Consider the following 27,778-nt stretch of genomic DNA (forward strand, 5'->3'; position numbering starts at 1 on the left):
AATGTAATGTGTGTACATTTGGGGTTTTCCTATTACTTAAAAATATATGTGTATAATATTTATTTATGGGGGAAAAAAAGGAAAAAAAACAGTAGGCGGGGAAAGAGACGGAAACGGAAGACAAATGACATCCAATCACATGGCAGGAAAAAAAGATGGCGGACTCGGAGATTTGTGTCAGGTAAAACAACGAACGTTAAACTTTTTTGTTGTGTTCATTGCAGCCAATTACAATGACATTTGCCAATGGCGAACAGCAGCATTTTCCAAATCTCCTTAACGTATATCCATTATCTCACAGCTGGCCTTAACACTGAATTCAGAGTGGGACAAGTTGTGTAGTTGCCGCCACGTTATTTTAGCATAGCCGCTTATGCTGCACACACACACACACACACACACACACACCGCATGATGACAACAACAGCAGCTGTGTTACTTTTCAACCGCATGAAGTTGAAGGCTAAATAGTTATTTTACACGTATTCTATTTACACGGCTCAACTGGGAAAAGTGTCGGCACTCTTGTCAGTTGAACATACGTAATTTTCGATCGAACGAGATGCCGGTGCAACGAGTTTGTACATCTCGTCCTGCTGTTCTGACTCATGTCCATAAAATGGCTCTAAGTTAATTGAGTTTAAACGCTAAAAGGCTTATTGTGGATGACTTTTCTTGGTGCTTGTGTTTCAGCGGTGGCTCATGTTGGCCCAGTTCTATTGTGGCGTTTGGTTGAGCAGCATTAGACTTAACTATTAACTGGAATGGCTTAGTAATAATATTGACAAATTAAATATTGGAACTAAATGAGGATGGTGGGGGTACCACCACCACTGCTTTGTGACTGATATTTAGTTATGATTTGTAGGAGGCATATTTCCTTATTTTACAAATGATGGTATTGACTTGTCAAATAATACATCCAAGTTAGAACAAACATTTAGACTCATAGAGGTTTTTTTCGATTCTGAGAGATTCGTCAGAATCGAAAAAAACCTCTACGAGAGTCTAGTAAATGTTTGGGCTACATCCAAGTCATAGGCAATTTGTAAAACAATCAGTTTCTTTCATATTCATACTACCATTAGCATTATGTTTATCCTGTCACCATACTGTAGTGTACACTGTCCAATAAAGCCCCAAAAATATCTTTAAAGGTTCCACACAGCAACAGACAATTAAAGGACCACTCATATAAATGGTCCTCACTTATGCTCATTATTATAAAATGTCTGTGCATTGCCCATGGGACCCTTAATCTGCAGGCTACCTCATCCGACTGGGCAACTATTAAAATTGTTATTTTGAACCTTCCACAACTACTTACTCTTAATTCTCATTATTTTAAGAATTAAAACTTCATTGTTCTGAGCTTGTATATCCATTTTTGGTGCACATTGCCACAAGCTTGTTCTAGAGACACTAGTGCTCTATTAGAACTGTAGCACACTGCAAGCTTGTGCATCTGTTTTCTTTAAACAGTTTTGAATAATCTTGAAAGTGTGACAACTACTCATTTAGAAGGCATTTGGATTCACACTCAGATCCTGATGGGTTAAATAAACAGAGTATACTGTACTGTACCACCAAGCAGGTGCGTAGTGTGGATTAAATGATTGACTGGGCAAATTAGACCCGACGCCGGTGCCACCAAGCCAGTGGATGTCCATTGACTGCCCTATTTATTTTAGTCACCTCATGGCTGCCACATACTGTACCTGCATACCTCAACACATTTAAGGTCCCTGCACACTGAGTGCGTTTTTCGGATTTTTAGCAGCGTTTCTCCACCGGTTTTCCAAAAAAACACGTCCAGTGTGCAACCACCTTTACTGTGTGTTCTTTTTGTACACTGCTTTTGAAATATAAACATCTCACCATTAAACCCATTGTTAGGAGCAGTCGAGAGTTATGGACCATATTACTGGGAAGATCTGCACTGCGAGAGCCGGTATGTCTTCTATACCTTCACAGGGCTATTCATGTTAATTAACTAATGAACTAGTGTTTTGTGGTCGGAGGCCATGATGTCTACCACACCATTTGTAATTTGAAACGAAACGGGGGGGGGGAAAAGAAGAAAATATTTTATATTTTGCATGTGTTTTCTCTCCCCTTATGAACCCTTAATTGATGAAGGCTCAAATCGAGGCGGAACTAGATAGACACTGGGAGCGGCTACATCAAGGACTGAGCTACTATAAACCACCCAGGTATAATTCCACTAGCTTTCACTGTTTCCTTTTTTTTGGCATGGCGCTGCACCGGGGCAAAAAAGGTCTGCAGGAAACCCTGCTTTGATTCAAACAAGGAACACAGTGTAATAATGTATAACATTAACAAAGTGTTGCTGCTAGTGTACCGTAAGTGACATTATCCTGTGTCTACAGCACATCATCTGCTGGTAAAGTTAAAGCCAACAAAGATGTGCCCCCAACATTGAAGGATTTTGGCCTGAGGATCAGCAAATTGCTGGTGAGAATTTGTTAGACGCTGCTTTATATAAATGTCAGGTTTCCTTTGTTTGTCATGATAATCATTTATGGATGTATTGTACATGATGCAGGGTCTTGATGAGCAACAGAGTGTGCAGATTTTACAGTGTTACTTACAAGAGGATTACAGAGGAACCCGTAATTCATTAAAGGTGTGTATGCCCACTTGGATTCACTCAACAGAACCACACTAGTGGTGCTTTTCATGTACGGTGTGGTGGATATATTACAACAAACCATCTTTTTTACAGACTGTTCTTCAGGATGAGAGACAAAGCCAAGTCCTTCTGCTGAAGGTCAGTATACACTTATATTCTACCCCGATTTAGACCTAAGGATGCATCTGTGTCACCTTTTAACCACTTTAACCATTATTTTTAACTTTAGATGTTGAAAAATAGCAGATCTACAAGCTCATTGAGTGCCGCACTATGAGCTTGTAGATCTGCTATTTTTGAAAAGTCTCGCAAATGTGTGCACATCTTTGAATACATATTCTTTCACAGTGAATGTTTTTAACTCAAATATTTGCTTCTGGAGGGGGGGGGGGGGGGGTCCCCCGAACAACATTCTGGGGGTCCTTGACATGAAATAGTTTGAGAACCACTGACATAGAAACATGGGTTTTTCAGAAAACTGTTAGGATTTTGAAGACATTTGTAGGATCTGGTCTCGGGTCTTAAATGGGTTAAACGTGTTTTGTGTGGGCCCACAGGTTTCTGAATATTACCACGAGGAACGTATCTGTTTACTCAGATGTGTCCTACTCCTGTTGACATATTTTCAGGATGAGAGACATCCCTACAGGGTAAGAGGTCAAGATTTCACTCACCGATCAAACACAACTACATTAAGTTCTCCCGAATAAATAAATAACATTATTATTAACAGGCAGAAACCTTCTAATCCTTTTTTGTAATTTACTTTATTTTACAAAAGTCACAAAAATAGCCAATTGGAGATTTTTTTTTTATATAAGTGAAAGTGGTTACGTCTGTCTCTGGGTTCTATAAATATGTTTGAAGTATTTATTAACAGTTTGCAGAATGGGTAAATTTCACATGAAAGCACAACTCAATACTAAAGAATGTTACTGTAGACGGCAAACTGATAAAGCATTACTTGTTTACAACAGGGTCCACCTTTTTCAATTAATTCTTTAGAGACGAACAAATATACACTTCTATATAAAAAACAGGAAATCATGGAGTGAAAATAATTTAGTCCCTTGTTTGTGCCGAATCTGGGTTGAACATGGTTTGTTGAACTCCCTCTGGTGTTGGGGGTGTGAACTTCGTTGACATTAAGGAAGTATTTAGACGGGTACATGGGTATCTTGGTGGTTTATCGAGAGTGAGGTCAAGTAGTAGCCTGACCAGTTTGTTTTGGGAAGTCTGGAGCCTTGTTTTAAGGGCCTTAGGGTTTAACCAATGAAAAGTATAGTAATTGTTTGACTAAATAACTACAATGGATTCCATTTCCCGAAAAGTTATGGTTTTAGATGGATTGAAGTTGTCAGTTGCCACTCGCCACAAGTGATTTCAGTCATTTGGAGGCAAAATAGCCGATCAGCAAGCTCACGTTTTTGGTTATTTTAAGATTTAACATTTTCAGAAGCATCTTCCGTAAAAGAAATGCACAAAAAGTACATAACACTTTTATTAAAGCAACACTTCTCGCTAGTTTAGATCGGATATAATTTCTATGGGGTTTCCAGGAAAACTTATAATCTATTATCACTCGTGAAAATTTTAGTTGTCTTGGATAATTCATAAAAGCAAAGGTTTAAGCCTCAATATTCAATTTCTTTATGTAGAACAGCAAGATCATAGGATAATGCCTGAACATTATAATTTTACATATTGTGCTAATTGTTTCGGAAACGGCGCTAGAGCGTTAGCTACTTTCTTGCTGTTTCACAAATCACAGATTAAGATTTGAGCTGACAAAACAAAACATTTCAGTCGTGAGATTATCTTTTTTTGGCTTTATTCCCTGTAAAGTGTTTCCGCCTGACAAGACAGCGACAATACTGTATTTGTAGTTTGCTCTGCTGTAATTTAATGTTTTGTGTTTCTGTAAAGGCAGAGTACTCAAATTGTGTTAACAAACTGGAGAAGGATCTGGTTAGCAGCTACCAGTCTCAGTTTGAGAACTTATTCAAAGCAGAGGCACCAACATGGGAAACACATGGAAACTTTATGGTAAGAATAAAATTAAAAGATTTTTGACCACAGGAGGGGGGATTGGGGGTGTGTGTTTGTGTATGGGGGGTGGGGTGGGGGGGGGCATACGTCACAATTATTGTATAGGAGAAATGGAGATTGATGTGACCTACAGTAGATAAAAGTCAGTATGTTAATAGATAATGATATTACTATATACAGTATATAAAGCATTGTGTTTGGCTTCCAGACGGAGAGGCAGGTATCTCGGTGGTTCCTGCAGTGTCTGAGAGAACAGTCACTGTTGCTGGAGATCCTCTTCTTGTATTATGCATACTTTGAGATGAGTCCCTCTGACCTGCTGAGCTTTACAAAGATGTTCAAGGAACAGGGCTTTGGCCTGCGGCAGACCAACCGACACCTAGTGGACAAAAGCATGGATACTCTGGTCGAGCGCATCGGGTAAGAAACTCCGTGTGTGTTTCTCATTAGCTGGGAATTGAGGGGACTCATATTCTAAATGCTGGTCAGAGGTTCATTGCAGTGTTTAAAGATAAAAGGATAATTTAACTTTGAAACTGACCCTCTATCGTTTTTGCTTCATAATAAAATGCTAAATCCCCAAGTGTAAGAGGAAGGGTAATCAATCCAATTGAGGATATTTATAGAAATAAAGGAAAGGTGTATATTATTAGTCCAGCATTAGTCATTTATTTTAGCCTGTATCATTTATCTATTAACTAATCAATGTTTTGGTTTATGCTTTTCTTCCTTTTTTATGTTTTGTCTGGCTGCAGTTATTTTAGCTCTCTGATCCTTGTTGAGGGAATGGACGTAGACTTTCTTCATAAATGTGCCCTGGAGGACAGCACTGAGCAGCACCAGTTCTCCAACACTCCTGACGTCAGCAAGGTTTGTGTATGGCGTCTATAGCGTATGACGGCGAGAGGCTAAAGCGGGGAAATGTTTTAGCTGTCAGACTCGCTGCGTCAGTCGTTGTCATATGAGAATCACTGCTCCAGGCCAGGGTACTGCTTTAGTTATGTTTATTAAAGTTAGAAGTTTACCACAGTGAATCACAGCATAGTAAAAAGCGATTTGCGGTCAACAAAGTTGGACCTTCCCCGTTCACCCCCTCTCTCTTTCCATTCATGAAAATGCCGCCTTGCAAACAGCTGACTTTCTATGAGTGACGTAGGCTAGTAGCACACAACACCACGTGACCCATATAGCATCAGCAGTTTTTAAATTGATCAGTCAGTGAACATACATTTTCTGTCTGAAGGGAGTAACCCTAACCCCTCCCCCAAATTTCCACACTTTGATCCCGATTTGACTTGTGGTCCAAATGTCTGGTGGTGTAATATCAGAATATTTTGAAACTGTGTGCAGCCCTAATGGAACTAGAGCAAAGATCTACAGTTACTTGATCCTATTGCTAAAAATCTTATCACCATTGGTCTGTTGTGTCTAAAATGAGGTAATTTCTTCATGAATTGCATAATGTCCTAAAAAGGCTAGTAAAAAAGACAGAAGTGAAAATAGCAGATCCAAAAGCTCACTACACGTCGCACCACAACGAGCTGTGAGCTTCCTTCCTAGAAATATGTAAGAGATAAATGTTCCCTCCCAGGAAATGGACCAGCTGCTGCTTACCTTCGGTGACATTCCTCATCACGGGCCTGTGCTGCTGGCCTGGGTCCTGCTGAGACACACGCTGAAGCCAGATGAATCCAGCCCTGTCATCAGGAAGATAGGCAACGCCTCCCTGCAGCTGGGGGTCTTCCAGTACCTGTCCACCATGCTGCAGGGCCTGGGCGTCTCTGGGAATAATGTAAGGGAGCAGGCAAATACGTTTGGGATGTTTTATAAATAATAAATGTCCTTCACACACGTCATTCACACCCCTGCCCACCTTAATTTTTTTTATTGCATGCCTGCCTTGTTCTTTTTCAATTAAGTAATTTGTAACATAACGTATTTTATTTTTTAGCCAACTGATCTTTTTCCACTTTCTTCCAAATGTATTAATTTGACCAATTACCCCATGATATAAAACATCTTAGGGTAAGGGCAACTAATGGCAATGCTAGGGCTGCAGAAGAAATCATTGTTGCAAAATGCTCTTGGGAATATACTTTGAAAGTATTACTGAGAGAGCTGAGACATGCGCTTAAGAATTGTTTGATTTTTGCAAACATTTTAATGCTATCAGAGTGGCACTATCATGTAACCTGTTCCTTTCCTTATGTTGCACAAGCCTAAAATTCATACCTGTTTTCATGTTATTGCTACCTGTACTGTTAACTATACATTCAAATAACATAACATAATTACATATACATCTGTTCATTCTGTGTGTTGCATTGTCTATTTTCTAGTGCACAGCAAGCACAGCAAAGATGTGCATCTATGGCCTCCTTTCATTTGTCATCACATCCTTTGAAGAAGACACTCTGGGCAACCAACAGGTATCATCTTTTGAAATTACGTTAGAAAACTACTGGCCTAGAGGCCTGTTTCTATCATATTAACCCATTTTGGGCTGGAACCTCTTTTGGTGTTTTAAACATGTTATAATTTATCTATTGATTTTTCAAAAATAGCAGATCTACAAGCTCATAGCGCCCCACCGAGTGGCGCGCTACGAGCTTGTAGATCTGCTATTTTTGAAAAATCGTGAAAATATTTATTTCAGAAAATAAGAATATTTTTTTAAATTTTGAGGTCAGGCCTAAATAATGGCCCTGCGGTGGTGGCGGTGGCTCAGGGGTAGAGTGGCTGGATGGAAACCACAAGGTTGCCAGTTCGAACCAGAGATAGTGTCGAAGTGTCCTTGAGCAAGACTCTGAACCCCTAAAAAAAACCTTAAATTAACACTCCAAATGTAACAAAATCAACATGTAAGGGTCTTTTGTACATTCTCATAGTTACAAATGGACATCATGTTACAAAGACCACTAATAACAACACATTGCTTCCACAGGACTTGATCAACACTGCCTGTGACGTCCTTTCTGCTCCCAGCTTGGCCGAGGTCTTTTGGGAAATGGTGAGGAGAAATTCAGTTGAAACAGCCTTTCTTGATGAAAAGAAGCAAATCATTTTTAGTATAGTTATAGTTATTGCCATATGGAATTGTAATTTTTCATTTTTTCATTCAGAAGCCCAACATGGGATTAGGAATGATTCTGGACAGTGCTGTCGGGATGTTCCCTCACAAAATAGGACCCCTGTTACAGCTCCTGACTGCTCTTCTGTCAAACAAGTCAACGGCAAAAAGGGTATTGACATAAACACACACATGCATAAACCTACATTATATCATGTATCTGGAAATGTGTTCATAGATTCCTCTATGTGGCAGGTGTACACGTTCCTAGACAAGATGTCCTTCTACACAGAAAGCTACAAACATAAGCCCAATGACATAGTGTCCAAAGATGACGAGACACTGTGGAGGAGACAGACAGCCAAGCTCCTCTACCCCTTTGGTTAGTGTGGTTGATGGTTATGAATATGATACAGGCTGTCACATTGTCGCTAAATGTATTTATGACCATATATAAATGTGAATATACTCACATTTATGTATTATGTATTTGATGTCTTCTGCTAAACTATGTCTCCTGTGTTTGAGACGGGTACGCTTTCCTTTTTCTTATGATTAACTTTGGTTGGATTCGTAGAAGCTTGTCTGGAAACAAATTTCAACCACTCTTGTATTACTGTAAACTTATGAGGTGACGATAAACTTAAATTTTAAGTGAAGTCTTTGCACAATTTTAAATGTTGCAATTTGAACTTGCCTAAAAGCGTGTTGCTTGGATTCATTTTGAACTATGTAGCTGTTTTCTGCTAATGCGCCCTCTGATATATCCATTCTTCATGGTGTACTGCTGTTATATCCTGACCCTCAGGCCTGGGACAGACTAACTTGCGGATGCCTCAAGGAGTGTTTGGTCAGGTGGGGGTGCGGAGTGACCAGACCTACATAGTGCGCTGGGACTACTCCTACAGCTCATGGACTCTCTTCACGTGTGAGGTTGAGATGCTGCTGCATGTGGTTTCAACGGCAGGTAACCTGACTGGACCCAAACACATTACAAATTCAAAACCGTATTGAATGTGTTGTTGTGGCGAACGATGAACCCTCTTCCCCCTTCTGTAGATGTGATGGCTCACTGTGAACGTGTGAAGCCCATCCTGGATCTGGTCCACAAGGTCATAAGTACAGACTGGACTGTGTCCGATTGTCTGTTGCCACTTACATCTCGAATCTACTTGTTGCTGCAGAGGCAAGTTGTTCCCTACCTGTACCTACTAGCTAGTGAATTCCATTGAGTACAGCGCTGGCTGAACATTATCTACTTGAACATTGCATCTAGTATATAGAGCTTATGTGGTTAAAAGCTAATTGTGTTTTCTCTTGTTAAAACACAGTATACTTTTGACTTGCATGTTATGAATCTATTTAATATACTTTTTATCCATGTATCCATCAGGTTAACATCGGTCATCAACCCTCCAGTGGATGTGATCGCCTCTTGTGTAAACTGCCTTATCGCGTTGGCTGCCAGGATGCCAGGGAAGGTAGGCACTCTGAATGTATTGGCTATGTTCTTTTTACAGGTGTAACTACAGATATTTATATCATACCTTGAACATGTCAAGATGCAACTAAAAACCCTCAAAGCATTATATAGCCTTTCCCAGCAGATTCAAACAGGGCAAAATAAATCACTGCAGTGTATCCATGGATAGTTAATAGTGGAGAATGCAGGGTTTTAAACAAATCCCTTTCAGTTCCCTTATTCACTGTATGAATGTATCCATCTGTCTATTATTATTTTAGATTTCTATTCTACGCTTGCCTCCAAAAAGCCTCTCCATAAAAGAAGGGAAATGTATAATTAGTCTCTTGACAAATATTAAAAGTCCATGGACTTGGCTGGCCTATGACGTAATTTCCGAAAACCATGCATTGGAGGGGTTAGCGCCCCTATACTTTATCAAACCGAACTGTGAATTTGTTACATTACAGTATTACACCCCTAATAAGTCACGCCTTTAACCTAATATATTTGACCCACACTTGCCTTTCTTCCTTCAGGTATGGTCCAGTCTGCATCACACAGGCTTCCTCCCCTTCGCCGCCAGCCCCTTGACAAACATGGCCCAATGCATAAGGTACCTGGAGTTTGAATGGCTTTAATGGAGAGCTACCAAATATATAGGAGAATGAGGTATTCCATTTTTGCTAAGGGGAATTATTTAATAAAACCAAATGTATTCTTTGCAGTGCCGAAGGCATGAAGGCAGGTAACTATGGGAACCTGCTGGTTCTTATCGAGCAGCCTAGGGGAGAGTATGCTGTGACCATTGCCTTCCTGCGCCTCATCACAACCCTAGTCAAGGTAGCGTACTACTGAAAGAATTTCACATCAATTAGTGCAGTGGTTCTCAATGTTAGGTCCAGAAACTGCCTCTTGGTGGAGTCTCCAGCTAAATGAACTGAAGCATTTTGAAAAACCTTGGAACATTAATCCTTTGAAAATACTCGTTTCAATAATCCTGGCAAAAAACCTTTTCAAATGGGTGTCCGTGGTCAAATGCATATCCGTCCATGACATGAACATTGAATTAATGATAGCACTACTTTAGTTGACACTCATTCACATGCATTTGTGATCTTACCATGCATAGCAACCTGCCTATAACAACTCTTTTTTTTTGCTTGTTCTGTTAATCCCAGGGTCAGCTGGGCAGCACTCAGAACAAAGGCCTGATTCCATGTGTACTGCTGGTGTTGAAGGAGATGCTGCCCACCTACCATAAGTGGCGCTACAACACCTATGGTGTCAGAGAAAGGATAGGTGAGAGGATGTAACAACATGACTCATTACTTTTTTATTTTTTTTAGACATTAGTATCGGGATTTTTCAAAGGTAGTATGCTACTGTAGATTGGGTATAATAGAATTTTTAAATTTTCAAAGGTTTCTTTGATTTGATTTGATTCCACTTTGTTGCACAATTTGACAAAATGTCCGTCTAAACATCAGTAGACAGTGGGCTAGCTCACTCAAATTGTTTTTTGACGCAAACATCTGCAGTCGGTCTGCCTCTAGATGAGGCTACAGTGGCTGTATGGTTATTTATTACATTAGTTAATGCTGCTACTGTTCTTGTTCAATGCAGGCTGTCTGATCTTGGAGCTGGTCCATGCCATTCTCAACCTCACTCCAGAGGGAGAGGATCAAGTCAGGTAAGAATGATCTCCACAGTTTATGTTTCATGCAATACTTATTATTATTTGCATTCTCACGTTATGGCTTTGGGATAGTTAGTGGTAACAATCCATCTACTATAAACTTTTTAACATCCAGTAGTGTTTAACATTAACTGTGCTTTGAACCCTGCCTGACACAGTCCTATTATAATCATATTAATCTCTGCCAGGAGATTATCCACAAGATACTCATATGTTTGCTAGTACTGTTGATACTAGCAAGCTAGAGTCATTTAAAATACATTAATTTAACAAACTATTAGCTTCTTGAAAAATAATTATCTTGGAGAAAAGCATGTACTGCTTACAATTATTTTCTTGCCACTACAGTACACTGTATTAAGCTTGTAAGCTCACATCAGAGTGGTTTCATTATTCAGTTGAAATCTAAGTAGTTATATTCGGTTTTAGCAGGTGCCGATAATTCAGTTTTCGGCCTGTTGAAAAAACACATATCAAGGCTGTATGTATGGTTAGGTTCAGGGTTTGACAGCACTTATCACATGAGCCAAGCCAGAGACAGTTATAGTTCTTCAAACTATATGGATGCTGCTAAATACTCTATGCAATTCACCAGCCTTCATAGAACCAAATGTCCATGCTCTCTCCTGCTCCAGTACTCCCACCCTGCAGTCTCTGTGCATCTATAGCCTGGCTAACACTGAAGCAGGCCAGGCCGTGGTCAACATCATGGGGGTTGGAGTAGACACCATCGATATGGTTATAGCCGCACAGCCCGGCAGGTATGACTGAATTACAAACAAATACTTTACAAAATAATTAATAATGATGTCTATTGTTATCCTGCCCAGTATCTGATCTACTGTATATATTATGCTACTTCAACTGTCTGTTGAATGCCTTTTTCCCCCCATTTCTATTTATATATAGAAAACATGAAGCATGGTGGTCACTATTAAACTGTGATATATCTTTGCCTTTTTTCTTTAAAAATAATCTTCTAGTGGTGGCTCTGAAGGCCCAGGTCAGATCCTCATCCAGACGGTGAAGTTGGCTTTCTCCGTCACCAACAACGTGATCCGCCTGAAGCCGCCCTCTGACGTGGTGTCCCCGCTGGAACAGGCCCTGACCCAGCATGGGGGCCATGGGACCAACCTGATCGCTGTCCTGGCCAAGTACATCTACCATAAACATGACCCCGCTCTCCCACGTCTGGCCATCCAGTTGCTGAAGAGGCTTGCCACGGTAAGGCAGCTCGACATTACTTGACAACTGTAATTAATTCATGTACAGTATTTGATGAGATTGCAGCTAGTTATTTTCTTAGTGCTTTACTTTAATCAATTTAAAAAATGTATATATGTTTTATGTCAGCCAATTCATTAAACCAGATCTTATTAGATGTTTAGGACACAAGAAACTAGGGATGTGCCGATGAGACATTTTGGACGAAATCGATACCCGATATAATTAATTGCTGTCATGTTCCGATAACCGATATTACCGATACCGTTGATATGATCTCATTCTGTATTGAAAAATTATAATAATTTTGTCCATTCTGAAAAAACTGTCTGCACTGCAGGCTTAGGCAAGTCAGATTTAACTTAAATAAATACTTTATCTTTAATATTGTGAGCTTGTAGATGATCTGTTCAAGCTGTTACTTTGGGCTTATTTATCTGAAAAGACAGACTGATTAATCGGACCGATTGCTTAATTGGTCTGATTGATTAATCGAGCCGATGCCGATTAATCTAAAAACAACTAGAATCGGCCGATACTGATGTGTGATTAATCTCCCATTAGTTGTCTTTCCTGGGGTTTGTATGTGTGTAATATGTGTTTTATTTTATATTTTAGTCATGACGCCATGTTCATGACCAAAATAAAATGTCATGAAAATGTGGTCTCACTTCCTTCCTGGACTACAAGTCACAACTCCATGCAGCCTTCCCCCTCTCTCCACAAGGAGGGGCAGTGCACCAAAGCATTATGGTCATTGTAGGAATGCAGCAATCCAGTCAAACCCTAGTCAAACACACAGACTTCATTATATGTCTGGCCATAGGATGCACATTTCAAATTGTGCTACTGTTATCTACTACAAATACTATTAACACTTTCCCTCCCATTAACGAGTTTCCCCGAGTTAATTGATGTAGAACAGCTTCCCTCCCAATCACGAGTTACACAATTTATGTTTTCATTGTTTAGATGAGGATCATGATTATTTAATCCCGCAGTCAAACTGTTAACATTGAGTGACTTTCTTCCAGCAGTGAAATGTCCCTTTAACCACTTAAGCCTTTTTTAGACTGTTTCCCCGAGTTAATTGATGTAGAACAGCTTCCCTCCCAATCACGAGTTACACAATTTATGTTTTCATTGTTTAGATGAGGATCATGATTATTTAATCCCGCAGTCAAACTGTTAACATTGAGTGACTTTCTTCCAGCAGTGAAATGTCCCTTTAACCACTTAAGCCTTTTTTAGACTGTTACTGTTGCTGCAGTTCTGTGACATCATCAGTATGACTTCAGTCATCTCCAGTCCACATTTCGTTAAAAAAAAAAAAAAAAAGGATTTGAGTGACACATTACCCCAAATTGTCTTTTTGTTTTGTCCCCAAGGTGGCGCCCATGTCGGTGTATGCGTGTCTGGGCAGCGACGCGGCAGCCATCCGAGATGCCTTCTTGACGCGACTGCAGAGCAAGACGGAGGACATGAGGATCAAAGTGATGATCCTGGAGTTCCTCACAGTGGCTGTGGAGACTCAGCCTGGGCTCATCGAGCTCTTCCTCAATCTGGAGGTCATAGATGGAAGCGACGGCTCAAAGGTGAGGAGACCTTTATCAATCTGGAGGTCATAGATGGAAGCGACGGCTCAAAGGTGAGGAGACCTTTAATCTGGAGGTCATAGATGGAAGCGACGGCTCAAAGGTGAGGAGACCTTTTTTAATCTGGAGGTCATAGATGGAAGCGACGGCTCAAAGGTGAGGAGACCTTTTTTAATCTGGAGGTCATAGATGGAAGCGACGGCTCAAAGGTGAGGAGACCTTTAATCTGGAGGTCATAGATGGAAGCGACGGCTCAAAGGTGAGGAGACCTTTAATCTGGAGGTCATAGATGGAAGCGACGGCTCAAAGGTGAGGAGACCTTTTTTAATCTGGAGGTCATAGATGGAAGCGACGGCTCAAAGGTGAGGAGACCTTTTTTAATCTGGAGGTCATAGATGGAAGCGACGGCTCAAAGGTGAGGAGACCTTTTTTAATCTGGAGGTCATAGATGGAAGCGACGGCTCAAAGGTGAGGAGACCTTTTTTAATCTGGAGGTCATAGATGGAAGCGACGGCTCAAAGGTGAGGAGACCTTTTTTAATCTGGAGGTCATAGATGGAAGCGACGGCTCAAAGGTGAGGACACCTTTTTTAATCTGGAGGTCATAGATGGAAGCGACGGCTCAAAGGTGAGGAGACCGAAGCAGCGTTGATTTCATCAACCAAAACTATGACACAAAATGTTCGTCGACTACCTTTTTTTCGCTGACAAACTAAATGGAAACTAAATAAAGCTAAGCTATGATGACTAAAAGTAAGACTACATATATTGACAATTTCGTCAAGAAATAAAAACTAGACTAAAAGGTTTATATAGTAGAAGCAATTTTCCACTTGGTTGAAAGCTGAACAAATTGCAGATCTACAAGCTCACAACGTGTCACAAGTGTAAAATCAGTCATTACGATGGCATCGAGGACCGCTAAAATACTTTTTAGTCGACTAAATCAACTGGGGATTTAGTCGACTAAAATCCTATGATATTTATTAGACTAAAACTAGACTAACACTAAACATCCCAGGTGACTAAAACTAAATGAAAACTATTTGTTTGAGATAAAATGTGTAATTATATTCCTACCGGGACATGACTTATTTACTAGCATGTGTACGTGTACCTTAAGTCCCTAAAATGTAATCTGTTGACAGGGCAAAATCATTGACACTCACTTCTGTGTATACTAACCCTGTACACCACCTTATCAAATAGCAAAAAAAATAGCTGCTACAATCTCAGAGTGCATTTTGTTGCAATGCGTTTGTAGTTTTTCGGCAAATATTGGCCTATTTTCTCCTAGGATGCTAGGGTTCCTCCTGTTGTTAAATGATCCAAAATGTTTCTGGTGACTTAATGGCATTTTTTGGGCCTGCCCGCACTGCAGGAGTTCCTCTTGGGAGAATGGAGCTGTCTTGCTGTGGTGTTGGATCTCATTGACTCCAAGCAGCAGGGCAAGTACTGGTGTCCTCCTCTGCTTCACCGGGCCGCCCTGGCCTTCCTTCTGGCCCTCTGGCAGGACCGGAGGGACAGCGCCATCTCTGTCCTTCGCACAAAGTAAGCATTTTGTCTCTGGCTATTATTTCTTTTGACCAGGGAAAGATTGTGGATTGTGGCAACTGTCAACTATTTTCTGTGCGAAATAACACTTTTCTGTTATTTTATACTTCGTCGCACAACGGCGTCATGCGGAAATAGTGAAAATAGCTGATCTACAAGCTCACAAGACACATTGTAAGCTTGTACATCTGCTATTTTTACTATATTGGAATTATTTTGTCTTTGCCTATTTTGCCCCATTCCCCAAATAATTGTAATCAATTATTTTATTGCGACCAAAGGTCACAGATTACTATGAAACCTGGCAAAACCTGTCAGTTGGTCGGTTGGTTGGTCGGTCACGCCTCCATATATGGGAATGCCGTGAGTCACGCCAAGTGACGTGCTCCATGTATGGCTGTCTCCATATCTCCAACTGATATCATCAAACCCTCTACACTCAATACATGCTAATATGGCCATGAACCCTGGCCATACCTGTTTTTCATCAACACCGGGATCTCCATATATGAAGATCACGACACTGACCTCATCAAACCCTGGATCGCCATACAGTACATCATGGTTTGACATACTAGATCTGCATATATGGAGCCGGCCAGCAACTCTACTGTACATCTGACCACACTGACACCAGATTAATAGTTTTAACTCCTGCCTCTCAACTGTGCCGTATTAAGAACAAAGTGTTGTTTCAGTGGGACCTCACCCTTTGGTCGCTTCTCGCCCTCACTGGTTAAATTATCGGTTCTTTATTATAATCGATTTCATTAACTGTTGCACCCCTAGAATGTGGGATTTCTTATTTGATGGATAATTGATTACAATTAATGTATGGCTGCTTTTCCATAGAGAGAAGTTTTGGGAAAATTTGACAACTCCTCTGTTTGGAACCCTCACGTCTCCTCCTGACACCACAGAGGTATTTACTTACTTTTACAACCTGATAGACTAATATACATCCATATTGATTAAAGGGATCTCAGATGTGTCAACTTAATGGTCTTACATTTTTCTCCTCTTAGCCTTGTGTTCTGGAAACCTGTGCTTTTGTTATGAAAATAATTGGCCTGGAGATCTACTATGTTGTCAGGTAATTTCTCCATTCTTAATAATTTTATGGTTGCTATAACATGGCTGTATGGCAGAAATCTTGTATGTTCATATTTTATGTTATGTATTTTTGAGGGGCCTCATAGGAGGTGCTAGCCCCCCTATGTCCAGCTTTCAGTGTGTGTAAACACAAACTTTGTCCTAACACAATCATTAAATGCCATTGACAATGGCCTGAATGAGATGATGAATATGATAGAGCGCCCCTCACTTCACATGGGTGTGATTTTGTTTCATAAATAAATCCCCAATTTTATGCTCCTTTGTCCGTATGACCTTGTGCAAAAATTACTAGCGAAAATAGCCAATCCACAAGCTCACAACAACACGTAGTGACGTTCAGTTGTGAGATTAGTCTTTGTCACTCTCAGAGTTAAATTAGCATTGATTTTACAATATAAATTGGGGTTCCCAGAGATGGAAATGCTATTAAATAGGGGTCCGTTGACTAATGCATGTCAAACTGGGGGTCCTTTAAAATTAAATGGGTTGAAAATCACTGCTAGAGCCATACAAATCTTCTCTTATTGGGGTCCCTGGCATCTAATGGGGTTCCTAAACGTTGGCCTCTTCTCTGTGGTGTCACAGTGGCTCCCTGGAGCAGTCCCTGAAGGACGCGTTGCAGAGGTTCTCCAACGGGAGGCGATACGAGTACTGGTCGCAGTACGTCAAGGCGTTGGTGTGCCATGTGGCGGAGACGGAAGGGGAGGAGGGCATCCAGTCGTTCTCTGAGACCCAGATGCTCATCTCGGCCTGGAGGATGCTGCTCATCCTGTCCACCAGCCACGTATGTCTTGATGAGTGACGTGGCGACCCACTTTGTTCTCAAATGTTTAAACTTTAGCTGATAATAGCAGATCTTCACTTAATGTGGCCCTCAGTTTAATATTGGAATACTGATACTGTATATTAACAAGACCTACAAGCTCAAAAAGCGTTGCAGTGCGACGCGGTTTGAGTTTGTAGGTTTGCTGTTTTTGCTATATTGATTGAAATCTTGAATTATTTTTTACAAGCTCATGGTCAAAAGCTTACGGTCTGCTATTTTTGATATGATCTGGAGTGAGTGTGGAACTGTAGTGGCCCTCTCCATCGTCAAAGTTACCCACCCCTGTTCTAGAGCTAAATGACGCGTGTTCTTTGCCTGTAGTCTGACGTCATGCACCTGACGGAGGACTCGACTAGACTGAAGCTCTTCATGGACGTCCTGGATGGCACCAAAGCAGCTGTGAGTTACCAGGATAATTAAGTTATTGTCATCCAAAACAGTGGTTTTTCAACCAGTCGTCCGGGGACCACCAGCAGTAGCAGTGGTCCTTGAAGGGATTCCAAGTGGTCCCAGTAAAATGAGGGAGAGTTGGTATTGGTAACCAAATGGACCCTTATTAGATCTGTAACTGTCAAGAGTAAAATCTACAAATCTACACATTGAGCAAATGTAGAAGAATTTTTATTTTGAGTAGCGTTTGCCTTCCAACAACGACAAAATATTCTATGTTTTGGGTCTGAGAGGCTAAATGTCATTAATTGGTATGGGCCTTGATATGAATAGGGTTAAAAACCACTGATCTATTGTTGTTCATTGCTTTATATTATGTGTCCATCAGCAAGTGACATTTTCTCATTTCTCTGTTCTGCTTTGGAACCGCTCACTGCTTCTCTCACACCTAGCTGATGGTTCCTACGTCGGTGCCGTGTCTGCGTCTTGGATCCATGATGGCCACTCTGCTGCTCACCCTCCTCAAACAGTGGAGAAGGTGTGTGTGTGTGTGTGTGTGTGTGTGCATACATACGCTGTACTGTCCTGAACATGTGCATTTTGTGAAGATGAGTTTGACAGTTGTGCATGTGAACGTTTTTCCACTCCATTCCGTGTCTTTTTCTTTTGCAGTGTGGTGGCAACAGCCCCCGACGTCCTGTCCCCACTGTCCCTCATCCTGGAGAGCGTCCTACAGGCTGACCAGCAGTTGATGGAGAGGACCAAGGCCAAGGTCCTCTCTGCACTCATCTCTGTGCTGCAGATTCAGGGACTCAATGGTGCGTCTCTTACAAGCACATTTTAGACTCCGGCTTAACCCGTTAAGACCTGAGACCAGATTCTACAAAGAATTTCTTCTAAAAAAAGAAAAAAGCATGTTCCAGGGACCCCCCCCCCCCAGAAGCAAAGATATGAGTTAAAAGCGTTCGCTGTGAAATAATATATTCAAAGATTTGCACACATTTTCACTGCTATTTTTCAGCAGCTAAACTTTAAAATAATATTTAAAGTGGTTAAAAGCTAAGGTAACACGAGATGCGTGCCAGGTCTTACTTAATGGCTTGAAGGAAAATATCGTCGTTGAGTCCAGACGGAAAAAGCATTTATGAAAGTACACACACACACACACACACACAGAGTAGGGTGCATGTGTGTCTATTTAGTCGTTGGATGAAAGCAACCCTGCAATTTCACCGTTCACTAGGCGGCGAAATATCCCAGCTGCCACAGCTTCTGCTGTGCGTCTGCGAGACGGTGAAGGACGAGGCCCTCGCCCTGATCGACAGCACTCGCCACATGAGCCAGGCGGGAGACGTGGTGCCGGAGGACAAGGACAGCATGGAGACGGATGCTCCGCGCAGTCTTCAAAAGGACCAAAGAGACGGGGTGCGTGCCGCGGATAGTGTTGTTGATTTTGACGGCACGGCAACATTTCTTTCTCTGTTTTAGTCATAGTCTTTTGAACAGTTTTTGTCACATTGGTTAGTGTCTAATTTTGGTCGACTAAATCTGCGGTTGATTTAGTCGACTGAAATGTGTTTTGGCTTGCTGAGAAAAAAATATTTTCACCATGCAACAAAGTGTAAAATGACTTATTCTGGATCTCTTGTCCACTAGTCCCGTCCTAACATTTTAGTCTAGTTTTTATTTGTTGATGAAATTGTCAATATTTTTAGTCTTAGTTTTAGTCATCATAGTTAGTTTTAAACTTAGTTTTAATTTAGTTTCCATTTAGCTTTCGTCAGTTAACAAAGGTAGTCGACGGACATTTGTTGTCATAGTATTAGTCGAAGAAATACTGACAATACTGTGCGTCTATTGTCAGGTTTGTGTGCTGGCACTGCACTTAGCCAAGGAGCTGTGTCGCGTCGACGAGGACGGAGACCACTGGGTGTCGGTGATGAGGAAGGTTCCAGTTCTTCCCTCCGTTCTCAGTGCCCTGGAGCTCAGTCTGCGCTCCAAGCACAACGTTTACTTCACTGAGGCCGCGTTGCACCTGCTGCTCACTCTGGCCCGCACGCCGCAGGTAAATGCACCGAAACACTGTGTGCCTTCAGGGACATTGTACTTAAATCAGTCCTTCACATGAAAGGTGTATTTCACTTCAAATCACTTTTGGGGTCATTTTAATGTCTACCGTCATGCAACATCCAAGCACTCAATAATAATAATAATAGCTTGAATTTATATAGTGCCTTACATGAACCCAAGGACGCTTTACAAAGTAACAAACAACCAAACAAAACAAAAAAACCCCACAACAAACCACTATTATGCCATAAGCCTGTGATTTCTTTTCTCAAGCTGCCTTAACACAGAGCCCACCAGAACCGTAGGATTAAATTAATCGTGAAGCCTGCCAGAACCGTAGACTACGTTTTCCAGGGTTTATATTCTTTAATCCAATTTTTGAGTGGTGCATCCACTCCCTTACGGAGCTGTGTGTGGCTGGGTGGCTGGCTGGCTGGGTTGGTGGGTATGAGCACGAAAATAGCATGGTTGTTTTTCACCACCTGTGCGCAACCTAACACACACACACACACACACACACAAACAGACACGCACTTATTAACTGTATATTGATTTTGCGTGTGCCAGTACAGTACAGTGACAGTACAGTACAGTAGAGGGACCCTCACATGGTAACTCATTTCTCTACCGTTTCGGACGTGGGGCGGCTCGCCGTGGGTCTTCCGGGGACCCCCACACGGAGTTGCACCACTCACTTTACACGGGTGTGATTTTTAGTTATTTATGGGTCTACGTGCAATATCTAGTGACACCTTTTTAACCCTAACCCGTGCCCCCCCTTTTTGTACTGTATTTTTAACCTTATTGTATGCCTGTATGAGCTGTGGGACCATCTGAATTTCCCCTCTGGGATCAATTTAGTATCTATCTAACATGTTTTGATCGGATCGAATCGTTAGCTGCAGCTCGTTAGCATAACAGTCAAAGTGGGACAGTGGCCGTGACCATTTTGAAGATGCGCGCACATCCACTTGCACTCTATGTGCTGCTTTCAATGGCCTGTATCTCCAAATCGGCACAATGAATGTCGTTTCTGGTGAAAACAAGGTTTTTCAACGGCCGATAGCAGGCGCTGTGATACTCACGGTCTGGTTTTTTTTTACCACCGACCGAGAGAACAACAACCGGTCAAGAGTCAAGACACCACAGTGACCACACATATCATTTTGTCATTGTAACATCCGGTTACGGATATTTGGCTCTTCAAAATAAGGGTTGTGCGCGATAAAACATTGGCAATGCACGATAGATAGATTAATTAATCCTGGCGGTCAAACAGATGGAGCATTGATCAAATGAATATCAAATATGTAAATTTTGAACCAAGCAAGTTATAAAAACGGTGTCGGTGAACACGACAATCTGAGAGTAGAAAAGTGAAAATAAACTGAAATGTTATGTAAAAGTGAAATACGCCCCCCCCCCCCCCCCCCCCTGGTGCAAGCCTTGTCACATTTACCTCTCAAATTGTCCTTGCAGGGGGCAGCTGCCGTTGCTGGAGCTGGAGTCATTCAGAGCATCTGTCTTCCACTGCTCAGCGTGTATGAAGGCTCTTCAAATGGAGCCTCACAGGTAAAAGAACGGAGCTTTAGTTTACACTGTCTGAAACATGTATCGACTTTTAAATCAGTCATCAACCTGTGGTACGTGTACCACAGGTTGGTGGTCCCTCCTCTGATGGTACGCAGATGAGTCGCCCAAAAAAGAAGAAAAAAGACAAAAGTGGAATGAGTTATTTTGGCCAAGCAATTGGTTGAAATACAGTAGGCTCTCCAGCCGTGCTGAAATGAGCATGACGGCACACCTAGCCGTTAATAGAAGATTTGAGAACGGATGAATCACGTTAGAAATCATCAGTTGAGCTGATTAGACTGACTTTTTGTCAGCAGCAGCATTATTGGCGTAGGAAAATAATAATAATCGAAGAATAAACTAAATTTCCCTCCTGTGTTAACTGCATAGCTACACTCTATAATGTGTCTGTCCAGGGTTTCTCTCGCAAAGGCCAGGACTCCCCCTGCTGGCCAGGGGTGTACCGACTGTGTATGTCTCTCATGGAGAGTCTGCTCAAGACGCTGCGCTACAACTTCATCAATGAAGCTCTTGACTTTGTTGGAGTACATCAAGAACGCATACTGCAGGTAAGGTGTGTGTGTGTGTGTGTGTGTGTGTGTGTGTGTGTGTGTGTGTGTGTGTGTGTGTGTGTGTGTGTGTGTGTGTGTGTGTGTGTGTGTGTGTGTGTGTGTGTGTGTGTGTGTGTGTGTGTGTGTGTGTGTGTGTGTGTGTGTGTGTGTGTGTGTGTGTGTGTGTGTGTGTGTGTGTGTGTGTGTGTGTGTGTGTGTGTGTGTGTGTGTGTGTGTGTGTGTGCGCGCTGCGACGCATTGTGAGTTTGTAGATCGGCTATCGGGCATTACGCCATCAAGGCCTGACAAAATACATTTTACATTGACATTTAGTCAACTAAAACTAGACCAACACTAAATTATTCCAGGTAACTAAAAATGTGACTAAAACTAAATGAGAACTATTCAAGAGACTATGACTAAAAATAAAAATAAAATAAATTGCTGGCCGAATCAACACTGCAACGGATCAGGCTTAATGCTTCTCCTTCTGTGCTGCCTTAGTGTCTGAATGCAGTGCGCACGGTGCAGAGTCTGGTGTGTCTGGACGAGGCTGACCACACCGTGGGTTTCCTGCTGCAGCTCTCCAGCTTTTGCAAGGAATGGCAGTTCCACCTGCCCAAGCTACTCCGAGATGTACAGGTTCGTCCCAAGAGAAACAAAATGATACCGGCTAGAGTAGACGAATGGATGCTATTGTTGCCTTTAGTTATATCTTTGATACTTTAACAGACAGTACAGCTTTCTAACCTTTCTGGTTTTGGTTGCGTTTCTCTCTACATGCAGGTGAACCTGTGTTACCTGTGTCAGACATGTACATATCTCCTCCATAGCAAGAAGATGCTCCATCACTATCTCCAGGTCTCACTCACACATATTTTATTTACATTGTTTTGAAATCAAAAAGTACTTTTTGTTTTATTAGATGTTGTGTGTACACAATTCTACCACTGTCTACACTGCGAGTGAGAGTGAAACCTATGATCATCTGAATAGTCATTATTATACATTCTCTCATTGGGGCTAATGTCTAGCTGGTGATTATACTGGAGTATGTTCTGGGTACCAACCACCCCAAGGACCTCTGGGGGTCCCACTTTGATAACCACTACTTTAACCCATTTAGGCCTGACCTCGAAATTTAAAAGAAAATCTTCTAAATCCTCCAGTTTTCTGAAATAAATATTTTCATGATTTTTCAAAAATAGCAGACCTACAAGCTGGTAGTGCACCACTTGGTGGCATGCTATGAGCTTGTAGATCTGCTATTTTTCAATAGCTAAAGCATAACATAATGAACACCAAAAGGGGTTCCCGCCCAAAATGCGTTAAGAAATGATATGCACTGCTGTGCTTTGTGTTACAGTATTGTACTTCAAATGGCAAAAATAGCAGATTTACAAGCTCACAGCTCTGTGCTAGGCCGTTTGCCTATTATGATTATGTATAATTTGTAAAGTAAAAATGTAATTTTTAGGTGAAAAATGGTGAGGCGTTACCCCCTGGTCCTCTCCCAAGATCCCAGCGGTCAGCCCAGACTCCCTCCAAGGACGCTGCCGGTGGAGGGGAGAGGGAGGAGGCCGAGCAGAAGGCCCTGCTGGCTGTACAGTGCAGCCTTCTGAAGATCCTCAGCAAAACACTGGCTACTTTGCAACACTTCACTCCAGACTGCTGCCAGATCCTACTCGACCAGGTTGGTACCACACACAATGCTTGTACTGCTTGTAATCAGAGTAAGAAAGTACTGCCGAAGCAGACAACCTGCGGGTTCTAATGATATGATAAAGCTGACGAAGGCCACACAGGCTGAAACGAGTTCATTATCAACGTCGGAGGTAAATAAAGGACATACAATGAGTGCTGGCATTTTCTTCATTTCAACTAGTACTGTAATCCCACTTTCACTTTTAACTGTCACTGTATTTGCACAGTGTTAAATGATGTGTCCCCCCTCCCATTTTCAGGTGTGAACACATTCACACAATGTGTAGTGTGTTGAGGATCTGCTAGGGTATCCCAAACTTTTCCATGCCAAGGACACCCAAATACAGTAGCTGTAGTCTCTGGCTGTGGCCCCTCATTGTGAAATCGCTTAAAAAAATACAAATTTAAGATTGCCACAAGATAGCCAGTCTACAAGTTCACAGTGTGTCGCAATCGTCACATTGTGAGTGTGTCGGTTATTTTTTAAAGCTGATGCCAGTTTGTAATAATCGCCATCCACCACGGCTCACCAACTCAGAGGCTGTTTTTGTTGATGCAAGGCCATTTGCCATCTGTTCAGCGTGGGTACTCGCTCACCTATTGGCTTGCTCAGGCACGCCTCACAAACCTCAAGGCATCCAATTAATAATGTGTTATCTCCACAGTGTGTATCTCTGTGTCATTGTATGGAATAACGTGCATCTCTCTCTGTCTGTGTCAGTGTATGGATTTGGCAGAGTATAGGACCCTGTTTGTACTCAGCTTCACAACATCACCCTTTGACCCAGATGTGCCTCCTTCCTTTGGAACTCTGCTGGCCACCATTAATGTGGCCCTCATCATGTTAGGAGAGGTAGGTGCCCCTCACCAGTCAGTTTCTAAATGCTTTGCTCAAGAGAGACTGGGCACAATATCTTGGCTTCCGTTGCTAAAACTAGGTGTAAACAATTAGCTACAGTATGTAAAATAAAAAGCACAGTTTTCAATGCTAGTTTACATTACAACCAACGTTGTCATTTCCCAGTGTCTACGATGTGCACGTACCAAATCGGCTTTCACCCATTGATTTCATTTTTCTCTTACGTTTATTGTATTTTGTGCTCCTAATAGCCTTTGTCTCCCCAACTCTGTTGTTTCGATGAGCAGATGGAGAAGAAGAAAGAGCCAGTTTCATTGAGTATAGCCTCATTAGCATCATCAGAGGAGATCCAAGCACTCAAGTAAGTAGGCAGACTAGGCCTCTTTCTTCCCTGTGTTTAACCCATTCTGACCTGAGATCAGATTCATACGAGGTTTCCACTGGACACACACTGGTCTGATGAACCCATTCTGACCTGAGATCAGATTCTAAAAATGTCAGTCGTTCTTCAATTTTTCAAAAATAGCAGACCTACAAGCTCGTAGCACGCCACTCGGTGGCGCGCTATGAGCTTGTAGATCTGCTATTTTTCAATAGCTAAAGCACGACATGATGCTAACACCAAAATGGGTTCCCGTTCAGAATGGGTTAAGTATTATTTGGATTGGTATTATATGGGAAACACTTAAATCCCTACATTTCCTGACACATTTGGCCCTGGTTCACAGAAATAATTCTAAGAATGCTGAGATACCCCTTCAGTGCCAACTTGTAGTAACCAACTCGTATTACTATACATGGATTCCCCAGGCACTATTTTGTATTTGTATTTTTGACTAAATCTTTCACATTTTGAGTATGAAGTTCAACATTTTCAGCTGCACTTGAAAAAAAAGTGATGTACGACCAAGTTGGAAGTAGGCTATCTGTATCAAATGTGGACTACATTTACACATATTTTATCTTTATCTTATACTAGGTGAAGGTAGAGACTAAAGAGCAATATTCCACCAATATTCCATGCATTGCAACCTAGTGACCCTATTTTGGGCATGACTTTATATTAGAGGTGAAAATGGAAAGGAAACCAAATTGGCTGGAGGGGGGCCTTTTTAAATTGATCTCTCTCTGTCCAGGTCTTTACTGATGTTCACAATGGAGAACTGTTTCTACGTGCTAATCTCCCAAGCTGTACGGTGTCTAAAGGACCCCACTATCCTCCCTAGAGACAAGCAGAGGCTCAAGCAAGAGCTCAGCTCTGAATTGGTGAGACCACCTGGCTTTATCTGTTCTTTCAGTTCTAGTTAATAACCGTTTTTAAATTATCTAAGCTTTAAAACTTTCTGGCCATGTCATAATAGGCAAACGTTTAGGAAAAATGTATCGACATTTGGCAAAAATGGCATAGCTACAAGCTTGTAGATCTTAACCAAGTGTATACTATACAGTACGGTATATGTTTTAAATGGTTAAATATAGGTTATGAATGGTATTTTGTATTTTAGTTTTTCAGTGCAATTATTTCGATCTCTCTTCTCTCCTTCTAGAGCACTCTTCTCTCTGGCCTGTCTCGTCACTTCCGTAGGGGATCTCCGTCGTCCCCAGCCAGTGGCATTCTGCCTTCCTCTCAGACAAAACCTCCCACGCCTGGCTCCAAGGGGAGCCATGAGGGCCAGGAGACAATCATCCAGCTCGTCCAGGCCTTCGTCAGACTTGTGCAAAGATAGCCAGTCATGTGCAGCATATCTGCTGCTGTTGGGCAGAAACCTTGTATGTTCAAAAACCATACATTTTCAGGAAATGTGTTCTAAAGGGTCCAATATATTAATTATTTAGTCAAAAGCTCTTGTTAATACTTTAAATTGGTTAAATATAACACCCACAAACAGACATAAGCACTTCGAAAGGTTAGCAAAGCATTGAAGATAACTACTGAGGGGTTAGGCTTCGTTTTGCCCTGAAGGCCATTGACTGGGTGGCACTCGCTGAGCGGGTACCACGCAACTAAAGTTCTTCAAGGCATGTTGTGATGCCATCTGTGGCAAGCTAGTGCTAATACTTGGATTTGACATAGTCTAGGAAATCACTAAGATTGCCTTAACTTAAAAAGTAATGCGGTCCGATCTGGGATGGTGGATTAGTTTGAGAAGTACTAACACCCTGCAGATCCCCGAGCCTGTTGATACCCAAAGCAACAGTGCTTTGGCCTATGCTGACATTGCTGAGGAGTCCAAGGCCTGTAATATCTCATTGCAACCCATTGTAGATTGGCTTTTTACTACTTTTGCATGACACTCACGTTGAAATATGGACATGCCTACAAGGTTTCTGCCAAACAGATGATATATACAGTATATACATTTTTAATGCTGTTGGTACATGGAAAGCATGGTTCTCTTTGACAGAACCAACCGAATTTTCCTTCCAGCACTTTACTTGAAGTAGTGCTGACAGATAGACAGACCCAGAACCATTTCTAGTATTACAGTATGTGTTGATTAAATTGATTTTGAAGCTACTTGTTATACAAATATATGACCAAGGTTACAGTTGAATTTTACACAGCCAGTTTCTTTTTCTACAACTGTATGTGTTAAGTCATCTTTCAAAAATGCCTCTTCCTAAATTCTTCACGTAATACTTGGATTTGACATAGTGATGTATGCATCTGTTTGGCTATTACTATGGTCCAGCTTTAGAAAAAAGAAGAAGAGGAAAAGGTTTATGCTCTATGAATGAATAGAGCGGCGTATTTATATACAATTGCTTCCGGAAGGGAATCTATAGACAAATGGGTGCTATTTAACATCAGCTTGACTGTGATTCGTCTTTCCAAGGCCTAGTTTTATAGGTCACTTTGGTATCACTTGATGACCAGACATCCAGCTATGTCAATGGAGTGAAAGATTATGTATCCTTTTAAAAGCATTGTCAAATAGCATTTTCATGTATTGGTAGTAATGGAGCAGTTATTAAAAAAAAAGAAGCTTACTCTGTATATTCTTACCGTTTGCTTATTTTCCTATTATGTCTTGATTTTCATGGAGGTTGGCGAATGGAATAGCATTTATTCTAAGAACAAAACTTTTTTGATGTGGAGTTTGCTTTTAATTATACTCCACTCGTTAACCTCTTTCATCTTGTATGTATGTCAAAGAAGTTGCCAACATTTGTACTGGGGGAACAGGGGGAGTGCTAATAAAAGGGACTAAACATGTCTGTCTCATGTATTCTCAACCTAAATGTAAAATATTTATTATTTAAATGTCTCAAATACAAGCCTCAAGCGGAGCCTGCGGCACCACCAAGGGCAAGGTGGAGCCTGCAGAACCGTTGCCGCTCGAGAATCCACCATTCCTGAATAAAGTGCGTGGTGCTGGGAGTC

The 27,778-nt window shown here is 41.5% G+C and overlaps 1 protein-coding gene across 1 annotated transcript; it reads left to right on the top strand.

Moving 5' to 3' along the window:
• The first annotated feature begins 148 nt into the window (after nucleotides 1-148).
• nup188 (nucleoporin 188) lies at nucleotides 149-27,608 on the top strand. Its single transcript, XM_080755408.1, has 43 exons — nucleotides 149-181; nucleotides 1,897-1,951; nucleotides 2,140-2,213; nucleotides 2,391-2,475; nucleotides 2,567-2,647; nucleotides 2,747-2,791; nucleotides 3,211-3,303; nucleotides 4,580-4,699; nucleotides 4,911-5,122; nucleotides 5,458-5,572; nucleotides 6,294-6,494; nucleotides 7,042-7,131; nucleotides 7,647-7,712; nucleotides 7,825-7,944; nucleotides 8,028-8,154; nucleotides 8,581-8,739; nucleotides 8,832-8,958; nucleotides 9,166-9,253; nucleotides 9,774-9,850; nucleotides 9,963-10,077; nucleotides 10,416-10,536; nucleotides 10,861-10,927; nucleotides 11,569-11,694; nucleotides 11,917-12,157; nucleotides 13,546-13,752; nucleotides 15,133-15,302; nucleotides 16,158-16,227; nucleotides 16,331-16,398; nucleotides 17,007-17,205; nucleotides 17,569-17,646; nucleotides 18,090-18,175; nucleotides 18,310-18,455; nucleotides 18,881-19,062; nucleotides 19,502-19,702; nucleotides 21,187-21,279; nucleotides 21,696-21,848; nucleotides 22,335-22,472; nucleotides 22,617-22,691; nucleotides 23,308-23,523; nucleotides 24,256-24,387; nucleotides 24,681-24,754; nucleotides 25,530-25,659; nucleotides 25,941-27,608. Exons 1-43 carry the CDS (start codon nucleotides 156-158, stop codon nucleotides 26,118-26,120), a joined length of 5,229 nt encoding a protein of 1,742 aa, XP_080611534.1. The 5' UTR covers nucleotides 149-155; the 3' UTR covers nucleotides 26,121-27,608.
• The last annotated feature ends 170 nt before the right edge of the window (nucleotides 27,609-27,778 follow it).

Source organism: Protomyctophum bolini (genome assembly GCF_963924005.1).
Source record: "Protomyctophum bolini genome assembly, chromosome: 22".
NCBI lineage: Eukaryota > Metazoa > Chordata > Actinopteri > Myctophiformes > Myctophidae > Protomyctophum > Protomyctophum bolini.